This window comes from Rissa tridactyla, chromosome 10, assembly GCF_028500815.1.
Source record: "Rissa tridactyla isolate bRisTri1 chromosome 10, bRisTri1.patW.cur.20221130, whole genome shotgun sequence".
Taxonomy (NCBI): domain Eukaryota; kingdom Metazoa; phylum Chordata; class Aves; order Charadriiformes; family Laridae; genus Rissa; species Rissa tridactyla.
Genome location: NC_071475.1, coordinates 22,887,679 through 22,904,528, shown reverse-complemented (window position 1 = coordinate 22,904,528; position 16,850 = coordinate 22,887,679). Strand labels below are relative to the sequence as shown.

At 42.7% G+C, this 16,850-nt stretch overlaps 1 protein-coding gene across 9 annotated transcripts in view; it reads left to right on the top strand.

Moving 5' to 3' along the window:
* Positions 1-16,850, top strand: part of IQSEC1 (IQ motif and Sec7 domain ArfGEF 1) — a 347,042-nt gene that overhangs the window by 59,898 nt on the left and 270,294 nt on the right. For 7 of the 9 annotated variants that reach the window (XM_054216241.1, XM_054216246.1, XM_054216245.1 and 4 more), the window contains exon 2: positions 16,319-16,348. The exons of the other annotated variants lie outside the window; for them this stretch is intronic. In XM_054216241.1, coding sequence (XP_054072216.1) covers positions 16,319-16,348 — 30 coding nt within the window. The remainder of the gene's footprint in view (positions 1-16,318; positions 16,349-16,850) is intronic. 9 annotated transcript variants of the gene reach the window in all.

Sequence of the window (16,850 nt, the reverse complement as noted above, 5' to 3'; positions counted from 1 at the left end):
CATTGTGCCAGGTAGCAGTGATCCATCAAAATCGTTTCATAAACTGAAGTGACTATTCAAATGGGACAGTTGATTTATTGTAAAAGAAAAGGAATCTTAAATTTCAATATGTATGTAAAGAAGCCTCTGGAGCATCATCAATGCTTGATCTTTGAGCTTAGCTATTTCCATGAGTGGGATGTTATTGCTTTTGTAATGTCAGAGTACTATAAAAATGGGCTGTTGATGGATGAGCATCTGAAAGGATGCTCTTCCCCCAGTTCTACGCCTATTGCATATAAACTTGTGTTGGTTTACAAAGTTGAAGATACTAAATTTCTTACATGTTTTGAGTGTTGACCCCTTAGAAGGCAAAGCCTGGTTAAGCAATTAATGTGTTGAGTGCCAGACAAATATTATCATCATTTTATTTGCTTGTGCCAGTACCACTCATTGGGCGTTATTTAAATTTTGCTGGCAGCTCAAGCGTTGCTAAAAATAAATTCATTTGTTTATAGGCTTCTTTGACAGCAGCCAAATAAAACCACATTATCATATTTTGAACAGAAGGCACAAAGCCAAATAAGTGTTGTCTTTGAACTTGGCTAAAACTTGCTGCTGTGTGGCTGGGGCTGGTTATACACCTGCTCTTTTTCCCCTCCCATCCCCATTTTGTTCCCTTTGAAAACATTCAAAAATAACACTGCGAATGTCACTGTGGGAATAGTCTTACTTGCCGTTATAAACTAGGCTTCTGTTTATAACTTCTCTCTAACTTCTCTCTCTTTGGATCCTCCAAGCTGGAGCGTTGGAGCTACGGTGGGGCAGGTGGACCTGTATCCATGTACATCAACTAGATAACATTGTAAACACAACTTAATGAAGTCCTGGTGTCCCCTTGTTCTTTAAAAGACTTTTTTTTTTTTTTTTTTGGGGGGGGAAGGTTGGGATGTAAAAGGTTGTGAAATGTTTTTTAGCAGGAAGAACTAACCTCAAAGGTACAAACGCATGAATGTGCTCTTGCTATGGGCAAATGGATAGACGCATCATCTGCTTTCACTTAAGGTAGGATGCTACCACAAATCAGGACTGAAATATCTTACTGTGAACGATGACACCAAATGGGATTCAGTTGTGTAATGCTGTGAGGATTTAAAAACTAAAACAACCAAAAAAAAAAACCCCAAACCAGCCAAACCTCTGCAGACTCACTGGTTATGTCTAAGTCGGTATGAGCTGCTGGAGAGTGCTTTCATCTAAAGAAAAAAATAATATAATGTATCAATGTCAAGAGGCAATTGAAAATGCCAAACAGTGAATTGAGGGAAAAACCAGGTAAAGCTGAGGTACAGGGATCTCTCGGGGAGTGTTTGAGTAACACTTATGGAGGATAAAGAAGGTATTTGAAGTAATGCTTCTAAAAGCTGAATGGATTAGTTGTTAAAACTCTCCCTGAAAGTTATAATCATACTGAAGCTTGCATTTGGGGGACTGATTTTTAAGGAAGAAAAAAAAAAAAAAAAAGACAGCACAAAAAACCCAAGCCATATTAAATAAATAAATTTTAAAAACAACAAAAAACAACAACAACCAAAACAAAACTAAACACCAAACAAACAAAAAATCCGCCAACAGAATTGTAAGGCGTTTTTCAGAAGATAAGAACTAGGCTATGTTGCCAAAATCATTTCAAGAAACCGTAAGCTCAGGATTATCTAAGGAAGGGCGTTTTGTGTTGGGGATGGTTCTGTCGATAACCACCGCAGGTTTTTAGGACAGATGGAATCTGACTAATAGCAAGAAAACCATTAGCTGTAAGTACAGCCGTTATAATTGAAACCGAGGCCTCCAGGCATCTAAAAAGAAGCCAAGAATCCTGTCTATGGGATTTTCTCCTATACAAGGGCTTTTTTTTTTTTTTTTGACTTCTGCACGCAAAGACTTAATAGCTGCAAATTACAGCGCTTCTAAATATCTGAGTAGATGAGATCAAACAAGTTTAAGGCTTAAATTCATTCTTTACGCCTTCTGTCTAATGATGTATAGTACTAGAATATACACTTGTTTTTGTCTTCATCTTTTCAGGTTTTCTAATTAAGTCTTGATTGGGGAAAAGGGTTATATCAATGGCAGCAAAGCTCAGGTTGCAATTGGTATATCCGTTTGGCCGCTGAAATCAGGTTGAACTTCAGGGTCGGATGAACGTGGGTAGTTAGCAAAGAATGATTGGGAATCAAACATCTACCAAAAATGGCCTGGAAAGTCAGGCAGCTCCTGTCTTGAGTGGTGAGGTGTCTCTTCCCAGTCAAAGCCATATCAAGTCCGCTGGAAGCAAGTTTTGTGTCTCCAAACGTTTCAGGTTGTCTTTGCATTTGGCGTCATCCCGAATGCTGCCCGTGCGGGCCGCGAGGTTAATCCAGAGGTTAAGTGTGTTAAGGCTTCAATACTGTTGTTGTGCCTTAGCGTGAAATCTAGTTGCTCTTAATGCATCACTTTATTTTTCTAAAGTGTAACTTTGCTGTTTTAATGACAGGTCGCTCAGAGCTCTAATAATCTGTGTGTGGAATTTAATGTGCAGATGCCTCTTTTGAAATAAGACTTGAGTGTAGTTTACGCTGAAAATTTTATCCATAAAGTGCTCTGGTTTAAATTGCACAGGGAGGTTTCAGGCGCTGGATTTTGATTTGTAATTACTGTTGGATCAATGACCAAACAAATTTCTGGGATGGAGGGTTGACACCAACTATGTCCCCGGAAGTTTTATTGTTTGTTTTTACTCCTTATAGAAAAAACATAGTGAGATCTTGTCTTATATGAAAGATAAGCGTAGACATGTAATGTCCTCCTAAGCCCGAGGATTAAAGACATAAATTCCACGTGTAGAAAATGGCTTATTCTTGTTGCAGGCTTCTTGGCAGCTCGCTCGAACTCGAATGAATCCACATGTGTATCTGAAATACATTTTTGACAACAACCCTCTGAAGACAGATAATCTTATTAAGGAAGATACACGTGCTTGATGCAAATGAAAGATGGAGCTTGATTTGATCATTTTCTAAATGTTTATGACTGATGATTGCATGTTTGGAGGCTAACTTGATGTTAAAGTGTTCTGCTATAGATATCTGCATATTCTGAAAAGCCTTTAGTGCCATTAGAGGCAAGGACCCCTGTAAGGGAATATTTTAATTGGAGCCATAACTGCTGGAAAGCCATACTTCCATCTTAACTTATTTTAAACGTAAGATAAAAGGATGCGCTCCTTAGTTAAAATCCAGTTTTAAAGAGAGTTTTCTTTCTTTGTAAGGACTCACCTGTAAATGGAAAGGCAATGAGAAATAATCCTGTCTAGTGGCTTGCCAATTATGATCACCCTTAATTTAAGCTAGAATAATGCCTCTGTAGATATATACAATACAGAGGAACGCCATGTGCTAGTAGTTCTTAATACTTCTTTGTACTTCTGCAGAGAAGTTTGTCTTCCACTTCACGGTATCATTAAACTTGCTTAGAGATTTCTGGTGTGCAATTATATATTAAAAATTTACTGTGCAGTTCTTCATTACTTCTGGGGTTAAGTTGCATTCTCACTTCCTCAGCTATTAGGAAAAAAATAAATCTCTCACTCAATTAACTGAGCTGGAAAGAAACATCTAAATGAGTTTTGCTTGCGAAGTTGCTGGTTCCTGAGCTGGGGTAGGATAGAGAAGCCTGCAGGTCGGAGGTGGAAGACTAAGTGGCTGGAAAAGTTGCGGCTGCTGGGGAAAAGAAAAGGAATTGGCTCATTTGTGAAATGATTAATGTAATAAGAATGAGATGGTTGTCAGACAGAATTGAAGCAGATGCACCATTTCAGTTTTTGTGATATTAGTTGTTCTCTTATAAGCAATTAATTAGGAACAATTGAACAGTGAGGGGGCAAAAAATGACAACAGGTAAAATGATTTTGAGAGACCATAAATGCAAAAAAACTGTAAGCGGTTATCTCTTCAGATTCAAGTCTTTGTTCTGATGCTGACTTTAAGAGCCACCCCCTGCTTATCAAGGCAAAAATATTTACTTCCCTTCCATATGGCTCTTTGGCAGTATTCTTACTTAGATCATAAATTGGCTTCACTTGCGGATTCTAATTGCTTAATCTCAAGAGACAGGTATCGGTGCTGGGCTTCATGTGCAGCACGGGGAAGCTGCAGAGCCTTTTCAGCAGAGCGCTGCCTTGTTCTGGAGGCGCTGGGCCCCAAAACCCTTTCTGCTGCAGGGAGACCGAATGGAGAACTTTGGCAATCGGAGCTTCGCCCCCCCTTCCCCCTTGTCTGCCTGGCTGTCTTCTCTATTCCATGGGTCATTTTCCATCCTATTCCGCGGCACACATGAGGGGCCGGAATTCTGAATGAGCCCGTCTGCCCGGAGCGGCACTGGCTGGGAACGGTGGCACTTCTGCCACACGTGCCAGGCTTCTCGGGGGGGATGTGAGAGAGCGGGCATCTTAACTCACCCTCCAGCTTAATTGCCTCCCCTTCCAGGGGTGGGCGGGAATGTAAACATTATTTCTTGGTTGCTTTGTGTTTAGCCCACTGCTGTTTCAGCCTGCACACAGCTGTATGGATGCCTTCCTGGAAAAGCAGCCGCCGCACCTCCCTTCCCTTCCCCAGGGAACACAGATGGTGGTGTGCGGAGGAGAACGACATTTCTCCAGGATAGCGACGTTTCTCCAGGTAGCAAGAAGTGGCCTGAGGCAGCTGTATCTGTATGCTGAGTTTTCTGTGTATTTAGCTGGTTTTGGTACATATTGAGGTGGAGAAGGCTGTTGCAGGCTACCCGGGGGTGGTGCGGTGGAGCATCTGCCCAGGGTGGGTCGGTCTTTGCGCGTGGAGGAAGCATGTTCCTCTGCCTCTCGCTGGGCGGACAGATGGTCTCTGTGACCTTGATGTAAAGCGCAGGGCACAGGCTGTGGAGGGGCTTGCTTTTTGTGAAAACGTGCGGGGCTTCGCATCCTGTCTGCTGCTTCCACTATCTTCAGGCCTTAAGGGAAAAAGAGAACCTAGGCTACTAAAAAATACATCCTAGACGAACAAGGTGAGTGCGGAGAGGCTATGTTCAGGCCTGAAGCTCTGTGGCATGCGTAACAGAGCGATGGCTGGGTGGTGAAATCAGGCTGATCTTTTTACCAGTCTCTCACCAGAGACTGCTGTGAGTTTGGAGTAGACGTTTTTTGGACAGTAGTGGCTGTAGACAGTCCAGGAATAGCTACAGCAAGCTCTTTATGGAGACCATATGCCAGTAGCTGCACTTCCATGGTATTTATCAGAGAGTACAGCAAGTTATCGATGGCAGATAAATGTTTGCTGCTTCTCAGGGATTGAGAGCCATGTCTGCTTGGGTGTGACACTTCAGCTTTAAAAGACAAAAATGGCATCTACTATCTAAGGAAGTGGCTGTTCTCAATGTTCCTGTCCAGGCTCGCACTTAGAATTGATTTTTCTTAATATGGTGACTAGAAATGTCTGTGTGTGTGTAATAGCTTTGTGAGGACTGAAGAGGTTTTGGTAATCGCTGCCACGTGAGCAATGCGTTCCAAGAGCTGGAACTAAGCAGAAGGATGCTGCTTAGGATGGAGTGCGGGCATGCAGGCAGATACTTGAAGACTGCACATAGTAAAGCTGTATAAAAACCCCCACGTATCTGTGATATTATACTCTGACATACTTAAGACAGCTAAAAATAAAGTTACTCGCTTTAATAGGAGTTGGAGAAAATATGGGACAAAAAGAATGTGATTCGTTATGTTCTTTGTGAAAGAGTGTGCTGTTTGAGTGAACGTTGTTAATTGGCGGTTGTATGTCTAATATCCAGCCAATTTGGTAAACTTCCCAAATAGGTCCTTTTTAAGCAGTGAGGTGTATGCTGTGCTTTAATACAGGGCTCCTCCTCGTTGTACCTCCTTCCTCCCTCGCACAGTGGGACTCACTGCGCAGTTTTCTGTCGCTGTACCTGGGGAGAATTGCCGTAACCCGGTAATTCCCTGCTTGCGAGTGCGAGCCCTGGGCCGGTCACAGAGGGACAGTTCCAGCAGCATAACTGATAATTACCTTCTTTGTTGCTATGGCGTACGATGGGAATTGGGCACCTGCTGTCTTCTCTCTTCTTTTTTTTTTTTTTTTCTTTCAAAATGGTGTCTGAAAATGCTTCTTATATAACTCACATTGGATCTTGCAGCTCATGATTCATGTGTTTACCCTTGTATTAACTTATCTTCACGCTGCCATTTCACGTGGGAGATGGTGCGCTTTCATGCGTGAGCTGCAATGAGATCTGTTAGTCTAAGTACCGGCCCAAATCTAGTTTGTATGTAGTTCCGATGGGAGTTTTAAGCTCTACACTGTTTGGGACTTCAACTGAAACTCCTTTTTCACTTTTGGTAATGGAAAAGTCACATCTAAACTCTTCCTGCTTTTCTGCAGCCAAAAAGTATTCATGGTTGGGTTTTTTTGAGGGTACAAATACACAGCATACATGAGCAGTGGAATGGTGCCCAGAGAGCTGAAGTGTATGAAGCATTAAGAATAATGAAACAGATAGAACATCCAGCCAGTAGTTAAAAACACAGAATACTCTCAAAGAATACTTTTTTTCCCCTGTGTCTTAAAGCGGTCAGGGGTCTTGAGGCCTTAGCGTGAGGTTGGTGCCATTACAACTCGTGTGGGTTTTCTTGGAAGGCTTATGCGTCTTGTGATGGGTTTGGTTTAATTGTGTTGATGAAAAGGTGTCTCCTCAATTTGGCATTAGAAACACGGTAATAATAGAAGGAACGACGTACTGTATTGGAAAAAAGCTCCTCACTTGCTAGAGGCACGACAAAGCTGTACATCTAGTAAGGATATCCTAATTAAAATATAAAGTGACACTACTGAAAATACCAATATAAATGCATTTATAAACTTCAGAGCTACAATTCCATCAAATAAAGTGGGGACGTCAGCTTTTACTGATACCTCTGTGGTTTTTTTCCTCTTCTGTAACAGAATGAACTATCCTGCTGTAAGTACTGGGCTGGTGTAACAATAAGCCAGTACAACTGATGTTTAGTAATTAGAAGTAGAGTTCTGCATTACCCGCCTACTGCTGCTCGCACGGAGGAATTCAAGATTCATATCTGACATGGAGTAAGAGCAGAATTCATCCTTACTAGAAACTCTTTGTTTATTATAACACAAATGATACGGTGCGAAATAGAATTCTGGTACTAGAAACTGGAGAGGGCATTTTGGAAAACTGCTTCTCCCGAGTACTGAGTTTTGGTTAAGAGCAAGAATAGAGAAGGGAAACAACTAATCAGATTTTAATTTATAGTGTTGCTGTAGAATGTGCGAAGTGCACTCACTTTTATTTTTCTTATGTCTGGATCACTCGCACTCATCTCTCGGGTAAGAGCACCCTCTGGCTCAGGGGCCAAGGAGCCGTGAGGTGTGCCTTTTCTGGGGCGTTCCATGATGGCATTTTTCACTAGCTGCGGGGGAAAGACAAACACACACATGCAGTTTTTAATTTTCCAGTGGAAGAACTGGAGGTGGACCAAAGCAGCTGCTGGTCCTAGTACGTCCTACCGGGTAGTGTGTGACCAAAAAGCGGAGGGAGCCAGACTTCAAAGCTACCTGCTGTGTGAATGACTTGCATTTCACTGTGGAGCAGTCTTGTTCCATTGCCCATTTTATTTTCACTTAAAAGGATTCATCAGACATGCTTGTTAATGGGGGAGCAGTATTAGTCTGAGGGATTTCAGGCAGCAATTGTAAAGACTATCTAAAATGCTTGAGGGGAGGTGTTACAGCTCTCAGTCCTCCTCTAATTGGAAAAAGGGAAATACCTGGTGAATGTTGACCCTGTGCTATCTCGCAGACTGGCTTGGTGGTCTGGGCTGCGGGAGTCTCTTAATTACAGACCCCATCCAAGCTGATTCAGGAGTAGTTTCCTTGCTGGCCAGGCGTGATCCGGGCTGATTGGTACGAGAGAGCAGGAGCTGGGCGCTGGCAGCCTCTCGTGAAGGGGACGTGCATCCAAAATCTTACCTCCTTCCACACAGCCTACGGGGGGCCAAGATGGATGAATGCTGATTGCTGTCATTACAGGTCTGAGTCCGCTTTGAATCGGTGACTTCAGCTGCTCCTTTGGCATGACCAGTTTGGGTCTGTGGGCTCGAGGAAGTTGGAGTGTGCAGGAATTGCTGGGTTATCTTTATGTACTTCCCGATCTGAACTCCCCCATGGACATGGTCCTCTTTCTACGAGGTACAGCTCCCCTTTCCCTATCTGTGAGCTCTCCATATGCTTCAAGGAGTTACTGTAATAGCCAGGGACTTCTGAAATGACGGATGCTGCAGGCTAGGAATCTACTGCAGTTGAGATAAGGTTGTATTTCCAAATGTATGCCATAAAAACATCACAGGGATTACTGGCCCCATCGCTTCTGTGGTATGGAAGCAGCTATGGTGTTAGTTAGCTGCTGTGCCTTTGCAGTACTGGGTTTTGCTGTCTTTTCTTGAGTATGTCACACGTGTCTTTCAGCAGCAGGCAGGAGAGGTTGGTAAGGTGATCGCTCCATAGTTTCCTTGAGTAAACTGCTGGATTGAAGCAAACTGGGATGATGCAGGTAGGGAGGGAGAGAAGCACCAGTCGGGTGAGCAGTTACAAGCCTCGGGTGACCTGCCCCTTCTCTGGGATGGAGCCTTGGAGCCGGGCGCTGGCTTTCTGATCCGGTGGGACCAGCCTGAGAAAGCAGCAGAGAGGAAAGACTTCACCAGAAGCCACCGGAGTCCTGCTGGTGCATTCTGTGGTTTCAGAGCATCGCTGCTTCTGAGGGTATCGCAGGTCTACTTCAGTGCCGGGTTTTGGGTGGTGCTAATTACTGCCGTCCATCTCCTACGGGCTTCAGGGCGGAAGGAGGTGGATGCGGAGATGCTGTAACAACTTCTTCGATCTTGTATTAAGAAATTCTCCTGGCAGTATGTCTAGTCATTATTTGGGGAGGGGAGGTAACGATGGCAGACAAAGATGCGGTGCTAAGTTTTGAAGGCTGTTTGTTATATGCCAGTCCTTAAGTTTGCTGAGTATTGCTAAGTCACATGCTTTATGTTCACTAAAATCAAACCTCTCATCTTTCTGTTCTATTGGGTAAATGCTCGTTCTGGCTTGTGACTTCTGTCAGTTTAATTTAAAAAAAGGAAAAAAATCACAAGTGACCTGGGTGTCTCTCGGTTATTCTTTTCAAGGAAGAACTTCGGTATGCTTTCTCTTGTTTTCAGTATGCAGATGACTTGAGTTAATAAGCATAGCTCTGAAGAGTGAAGTAGTGAAAAAACCTTGATTGGCATTGCGTTAGGGATGCTCGGTTTACACTGGTTTTTCTTTTGACGTCTTTGAGCTTACCTTTATTCTGACCTCACACATCTCTTCCCAAAGATTGCATGTTATTAGCAGCATTTTACCTGTCCCTAACCCTCATATGCATCGTGTGTGGCTTCTCAGGTGGAACCTTATGAAAGAAACTTTTTGTTCTCGAGAAAGATTTTAGAAATCCTGTCCAGGAGGGTGCTGAATCAAATAGAAGAGCTATATTCAAGGTGGCCATTAGACTTTCTCGTTTTATTTTGAAAAGAACAAAAAGACTATTGGGATATTAAAGTTCTCAAATAATCCATGAAAATAGTTGGTTTTCCTGCTGTGCAAGATAGTTGGTTGTTTTTTTATCTCAGTATTAAAATCAAAATGCAATGCAGTGATCATACTTCTGTAATTGATTCATTCTTTCTGTTGCTACCGTGATGGGCAGGCCCGAGAGCATGTTGTTGCTCTGAGTGCTCATTCCTTCATTCCGTTATGCATAATAACAGAATGCTGCTGAAAATGCTGCTGAAAAAAAAAAAAATGCTTTTTTTTTTTTTTTGAAAGGAAGGTCCCCATCCCATATGTCTGTGTTTCTGGACGTGCTGTTTTGTACGTTGCTGGCAATGCACTGATGCTGATCCAGCCCTTCTTAGCAGAAGGGCAAGGGCAGGGCAGCAGACGCGCTCGCCTCCCAGCCCAGCCAAGGTTTAGCCGTCTCCTACCACTCTACGAGCCACAAGCAAGGCCACTCTTTTCAGGCTCCTGGAATAAGGGCACAAGAAGGACATGGACCTGTTGGAGCGGGGCCAGAGGAGGCCACGAAGATGATCAAAGGGCTGGAGCCCCTCTGCTGTGAGGACAGGCTGAGAGAGCTGGGGGGGTTCGGCCTGGAGAAGAGAAGGCTCCAGGGAGACCTTAGAGCCCCTTCCAGTCCCTGAAGGGGGCCTACAGGAAAGCTGGGGAGGGGCTGTTGGCAAGGGCATGTAGCGATAGGACGAGGGACAATGGTTTAAACTAGAGCAGGGCAGGTTTAGATGAGACATTAGGAAGAAGTTCTTTACACTGAGGGTGGTGAGACACTGGCCCAGGTTGCCCAGAGAGGGGGTGGAGGCCCCATCCCTGGAGACATTCAAGGCCAGGCTTGATGAGGCTTTGAGCAACCTTGATCTAGTTGAAGATGTCCCTGCTGACTGCAGGGGGTTGGACTAGGTGGCCTTTAGAGGTCCCTTCCAACCCAACACATTCTATGATTCTATGGTAAGAGCATTTCTTTACTTAGCAGGATGTTGCATATCTGTTGTGATCCGTAGGGGCACATAACGTTGTTCAGACACAGTACACTAAACTAAAAATCCTGGAAAGCTCTAATAGCCTTTAGATGGGGCTGGAAGTTTCCTGGCAACATCCACCTTGTTTTGAATTGCTGCTCAGAACCCACAGAAATTTTATACTGAAGCATGCTAATGCCTACTCGTGATAGAAGTAGTAGCGTTTATGTAGCCAGTAATGAAATCTCCCTGAAGCTTTTTTCCTTGAAGGTAATCTGTTCGTCTGCGTGACAAATGCTGAAAGACTTCATCCGCTACAAAAGGGCGACCTGTAACAGACGCAGCTTTCTTGAGGCAAGTTCTGTGCTCAAAGCAAGGCTTAATCAAATGCATTGAGTCTAGTATTGCTCTGTAAAGATCTGGCTCAGTCTTTTCCTCTTGTGAAAAAGCAAAATTAGAATGCTCTTTAATATGTAGCTACTGTATATTCATACCTGTAGTAGGTCTCCTAAAATCTGTTTTAAAAAAAAAAAAAAGTTCTTGTGGCTTGCAAGAAGATGTATTTCAGATGGAGTATGATTATTTAGCATGGAAGTTTGACATGCTGTATTAAACCTTGGCTGTTACCCAGTTCTTTGAATTCCGATGGGAGTGACAATCCTAAATAGGTGAGGAGATAGGACATGGCTTACTACCGCATGGGTGGGTGTGGGGCCCTGAGACTATTGATAAAGTCCTGTCCACTTGTGGGGTTTTACAGTAGGATTTCAGTTCTGCTTTTTTCTACCCTGCCACCTAAAGCGAAATTTTGGATCCTGAACATGAGCTTAGACAAATAGAGTTTTAAAACTCTTGTTTCTGCTGTCTGTGTAATCTGTTTTTATGGAACATTGCCATACCTCTACTTATTGCCCAAATAAAGTATCTACTAAGCTTGAAATTGTTGCAGGGGTAGTTGTGTCCCTCACTCTATCTAATATGCCTTAATGGTTATGAACGCTATTTTATTCCAACAGTTACTACTTCCACGAGTCAGGCTGAAAGCTGGCCCTGAAGCTGCTTTTAGAAGCAGCTTTACGTGGTGCTGTTTCACGTTTAAGCATAGCTTTGAGTGTAAGCAACAAATCAGATGACAGAAGACTTTCAGCTTGTTTATTATTACTTTAAGAGGGGGGAATAATGGAGAGAATTGAATGTTTCCTGCTGGGGTGAGCCAGAGACTTGCTAAAATCTTCAGAGGGAGGAAAAGCCATTGAATGAGCTCTGCCCCTGAAGCTGTGCTGCTTCTGGGATTTAAGACTCTGCTCTTACCTAAATGAGCAAGGGACTTGCTGACTGGGAATGGGACCCTCTCACATTCCCAATTTGAGCGGCTTTTCTGTCTCGTGCCTTTCTCAAAGATTTCTTCAAAATTGTGATATTCCTGTAAATGGCTTTCAATTTTTCTGAACTGACAGCCTCCCACCAGGAGTGTTTTGTTGAAAAATTGCCAACCAACTCCGCAGCTGGAAGCCAAGACACTTTCTTTGTCCCTTTCCTGCTCGGTGTGTTTATAGGAAGGTAGTGGTGACTGTCTCTTGGTTATGCAAAGCAAAAGAGCTGTCACTTTGGTACCGTGAATGGAGATGTTTTCTGAAAACTCGAGATTTCGAAAGATGTGGACTGACAGATGGAGGGTGATGGCAGTACTTCATTTAAACTTAAACAGAAATAATTTAGGATTTCAGTAGTCACTTTGGTTTTCTGCCGCCTGTAAGTCTTAAGTTCTGGGGTGTTTGTTTTTCTTTGCGGTTAGTTTTTGGTTCAAGGTTAGTTATGAAGGTACCTGTTCCTCCTGACCACTGCGTGCAATGGAATTACAGTAAACATTGCCATTAGCAAAGTCATTTCTGCCTCTGTTGACTATAACAGTCTAAAGAGGGTGTGTTTTGCCGTATTTCCTACTGCGAATGAAGATCTTGGGGTCGGGAGGAAGACAAGCCTGTACTTCAGTGGGGCGTGCAGGTTACTGGTGACTTCTACTCCAAACGAAATTGTGGAAACCAGCCAGAGTTGAAAAGAGAAATCTTGGAGAAATTTGCATGGCATTTATCATATCACTGATAAAACTTAGGTATAGAAATGGAATATACTCTGTTTAAAATAAAGTACTGTAGCATAGGAGATAAGATACATATTGTAGCCTCTTCTGCCTTTAAGGTCGACCTTAGAAGAAACAATGCAATACGTCGCCAGAAATGTTTTCACCGTTCTCCTTGTTTCAGCAGCGACGGTATCGTTGCATTTGTCTGGGTCAAAAAGGAAAAAAAAATAATCCAGAGCTCAGCATATACTTGCAGCGTAAGCAGGAACATTAAATATTGATCCAAAAATCCTGGTTTTAAAGAATGCTTAAAGAAAATCTAATGCTTTATTTCAAGCTACAAGTAGTAGGTTTTTTTTTGTCAGCAGTGTGTTCGTTCAGCCCTACAAACCAATTACTCATTCCCCGAGTAAAATCGACCGTCGCTGAATAACTCTTCAGAATTGACTCAAGTAAGTCTTAGCCTTGAAAATGCAAATGTAACAGTTGTGAAATTTACCGGCTTTTTGGAGATCCTAAAAATAAAGAAGGGATTTGATGGTCCATTTTCCCCCCCGTTGTTAGCTGCGCTGGGCTGGAAGGTGACCAGCTTGGGAGAGCAGATGGTTCCAGCCTTGGTGTGGCCGGACTTAACTTGGCAAAGAGCACCTTGCAGAGACCCAGCCTTGTCCTGGCAACTCTCCTTGCCTAAAACACCTGGTTTCAAATACTTCTTGAGTTTTAGTGAGAGGAATAGTGAGTTGGGGGAAAGGTGGTCTCGAATGGCTGGTTGCTGCTTCTAGTGGCCCCAGAACGCTTTGAGCGCTCAAAGACATTTTCCTGGTTCAGACGGTTTTGTTATTCTAGTCAAGAGGAAAGGTGGAAAACTAAAGCGCTGAAAATCCGGTTGTCTCGGCGATATTTGAAAACTTGAAAGTACAAGCAATTACATATAACATCTTCAGTTGTAAAGCTTATGTTCTGCAAGATGTAATTTGCTGAAAACTGAGTGGGGGAAGGTGTCAGTTAAACACTTAATTCATTAATTGTTTCATTACTCCTGGGGATCCATAGGTGACTTCATTTTCCTTCCCTTGCGTTCACGTAACTTTTTCGTTTAGAAAAAGCTGCTTTGAAGTTACCTTTTGTCTATCGGAATACCTGTGTGTATCTAAAAACCTAACAACTTAAAGTGACCAGGCAGGCTTTAAAAAATGAGAAGGGAAGCGCAAGAGACTCGGGAATTAACACCGTGTCAGCTTGGGATTCATGAAGCTGCAACCTGGCACTAGAGCTTACCCCTGTGCCGGTCCTGTCCTCGCCTCTCTTCTGCTCCGTCGTGCATGTCCTGAAGGGACGGAGGAAGATGGGTGTCGGGCTGCACTGGGGCAGGGTGCCAGGATGGAAATGCAGACCACATCTGAAGTCTTGCGCCTTTTTATATGTTGAAAAGTTTTGAATAAAAGGAAGGAATGCAGCTGGAAGTAAAGCCGTTTGAGAGCCGAGCCTGTCTTCGTTAACGAGGGCTGACAAAGTGCTCTCTCTTAAATATTTATTGAAGAGCTCTTCTGGGTGTGGATTTGTGGGATTGTATTTCCATTCGATGTTGTTCTATGAAATCTTTTTAATATGCAGTAAAATTCATCATGCGATAACAGGCAGTGATGCCAGTAACTCGAATTCTCAGAGCTCTTACAGAGGTCAAGAGTATTTTTTGGATGGACAGATACTGCATTGGGTACACAAAATGCTACAGTAAGTTTTTATAGTGGTGGGAGAGACTGGTAAATCATCGTTCTTCCTTAAATGAAGGATGGCGATGATTCTTCATCGCCTCCACGTAAAAAGACAATTGTAACAATTTGAAAAGAGTGTTTTTGTTTGGGTTTTTTTTTTTTTTTTTTGAAACACAGTGAAGCTCTATGGCGAACCCTGTGAGCTCTCGCGCCCGCTGGGCGTTCCAGATTGAGAGGTTGTGCAGTGCCGCCTTCTTCCCAGGCAGAAGTTTGCTCTGGGCAACAGAATTTTCCACTGTGCTCATTTCTGTTCTGATTTAAAGTTTGCTGTGATGTTGACTGTTGGGAACACCAACTGACATTCCTACCTGTAGGTATACCTGGCCACCTTTCTGTAACCTCCCCTCAGCCCCCTGAATTGCAGCACTCTTCCCACTGCCTGAGTATCTCCTGGGACAAGAGACTAAATTCATTTTTCCTTCTTTCCTCTCAGCTTGTGCTTTTTAACGTTACCCATTATCCAGTTTTCTTTGAGCTTGAAGAAAATAAAGACAACGTTAGAACTTGTAATGAACGAGGGAGAAAAAAAGTCAATTTTTGATACCTATTTCTACAATAGATTCCGAAAATTAGGTATTAGTACTGTTTGCTTGCTGGCATTAGACTCATGAAACTTTTACTAGCCGTAACTTTTTCTACTGCCTCTAGCACAATAAGCAAGTTGTCATTGGAGATGGAAGTCACTCTAATAAGAAATTGGGCTTTTCTTTTTTTTCCCCTCCAGTCAAGTAGGAAAGATTCCTTAGTTCCCAAAGAAATACCCTTGCCTTTGATTTTGAGGAGGCAACTTTGGTGCTGGCTTATTGTCGCTTACGTGCTAGAGTTTGTGAGTTCGTATTGAGCACCTTTTTGGGCCCCTGGTAAGATTATGACATGGAAGGGGAGGTTTGAGGCTTTGTTTTGCTCTGGCATCTGCTGCTTTGCTTTGTACGTTTGATTCCTGGTTTTGCAGGGCCCGCTGATGTGTTTGAGGTCTCTGCAGCGCTGAGGCTGGACTGGTTGGGAGTGAGAAAGGAGAAGAGCTGCGCAAACGGCTGTGTGTGTTCTTCTGGATTTTGCTTGTTGATGAAAAGCCGGGAGCATTATGTTTCTGTTTCTCTTTGGAGGAGGAAACTGTGCGAGTATGAATGACATTAAATTAAATTTCCTTACTTTAAAAATGTTGGGGGGGAGGGAGAGAGGCTTTCTTCCAGTTTTGATTGATAAAATTATCTCGCCTTGAAAAAAGTATTCACTTTAAGAACTTCTGTAACTTGGTCTATCTTATTTCTCATTTTTGCACAACTATGAAATTCAGGCAAGTGCGCGTTTTTAAAGATTTTAAATTTACTTTTACTTGCAAACCGTAGCCCTTTCTGAGTAGTGCCTAATAAGCCTGGGGATTAGATTCCTAAACATATTTGCCTGTGACCTTTTCAACTGAAGAGGGAAGAAAGGCTAAAAAAAAATAATGGTACAAGCTCATCTGCTTCTAGAATTATGTCAGAGGCCGGTGCTTTTCACTTGCAAATATGGGACATAAATCTTTGTTATTGCCTGTTTACAGAACGTCTTTATCGAGGGTTTGGAGAGCGTCAGCGTGTATTTTAATATCGCAATTATTGCCTTCAACTGTTAACTGTTTTTTAACTTCTGATAGATTTATTCTAAACCGAAGTCGGCTGGTTTCTTTTTTAAATGTCTCATTAGTAGGGAAAGTACAACAAGCCTTAGAAAAACTAACTGAAATACAACGGGAGAGAATGCATGAGAAGTTTTACCATTTTTAGTCTGGCTTATAAATGCTGGAAGTAATTACTAAATATTACTAAATGTCTGTGTATTACTTTACAGGTCTGAAGGAGAAAGTTCAAGAAGTGTCAGGTATGTGTACGTTCTATTCTTTCTGTCTTGATGTCTTTGCTCTAAGAAAATACTTTATTTAAAAAGCATAACTTTGTTGAAAAGCATTAAAGAGGTACAGATTTTTAAAAATGCGGGTTTTATTGGTTCTACCCAGCATGCCATTTGTAGCTTAAATAAAGGATCTTCTGCCTTGGATCAGTTCAGTAATAGATAATATGACATTTCTTCAATGCTTCTATCTCCAGTATGGTTTAAGACTCATATTTTAGTTTGGATAATTGCAAAAAATTACTTATAGTTAGTTTCCAGTGTTCTCCGTCAGAATGCATACTACATGGTGGTTTGTACTGAATTGTGAGCAGCTGCCTGCCAGGTCTGGGGGACGACGTCTGTGCTGGGGAGAAGCCCCTGTACTTGTTCGGGCTTTTATTATTAGGCTCCTTTACTTGGCAGTGAGACCCTTCATCGACTCATCGCTACAACACTCATTATGCACTTGGAAGGTTCAGATAATTTAGGG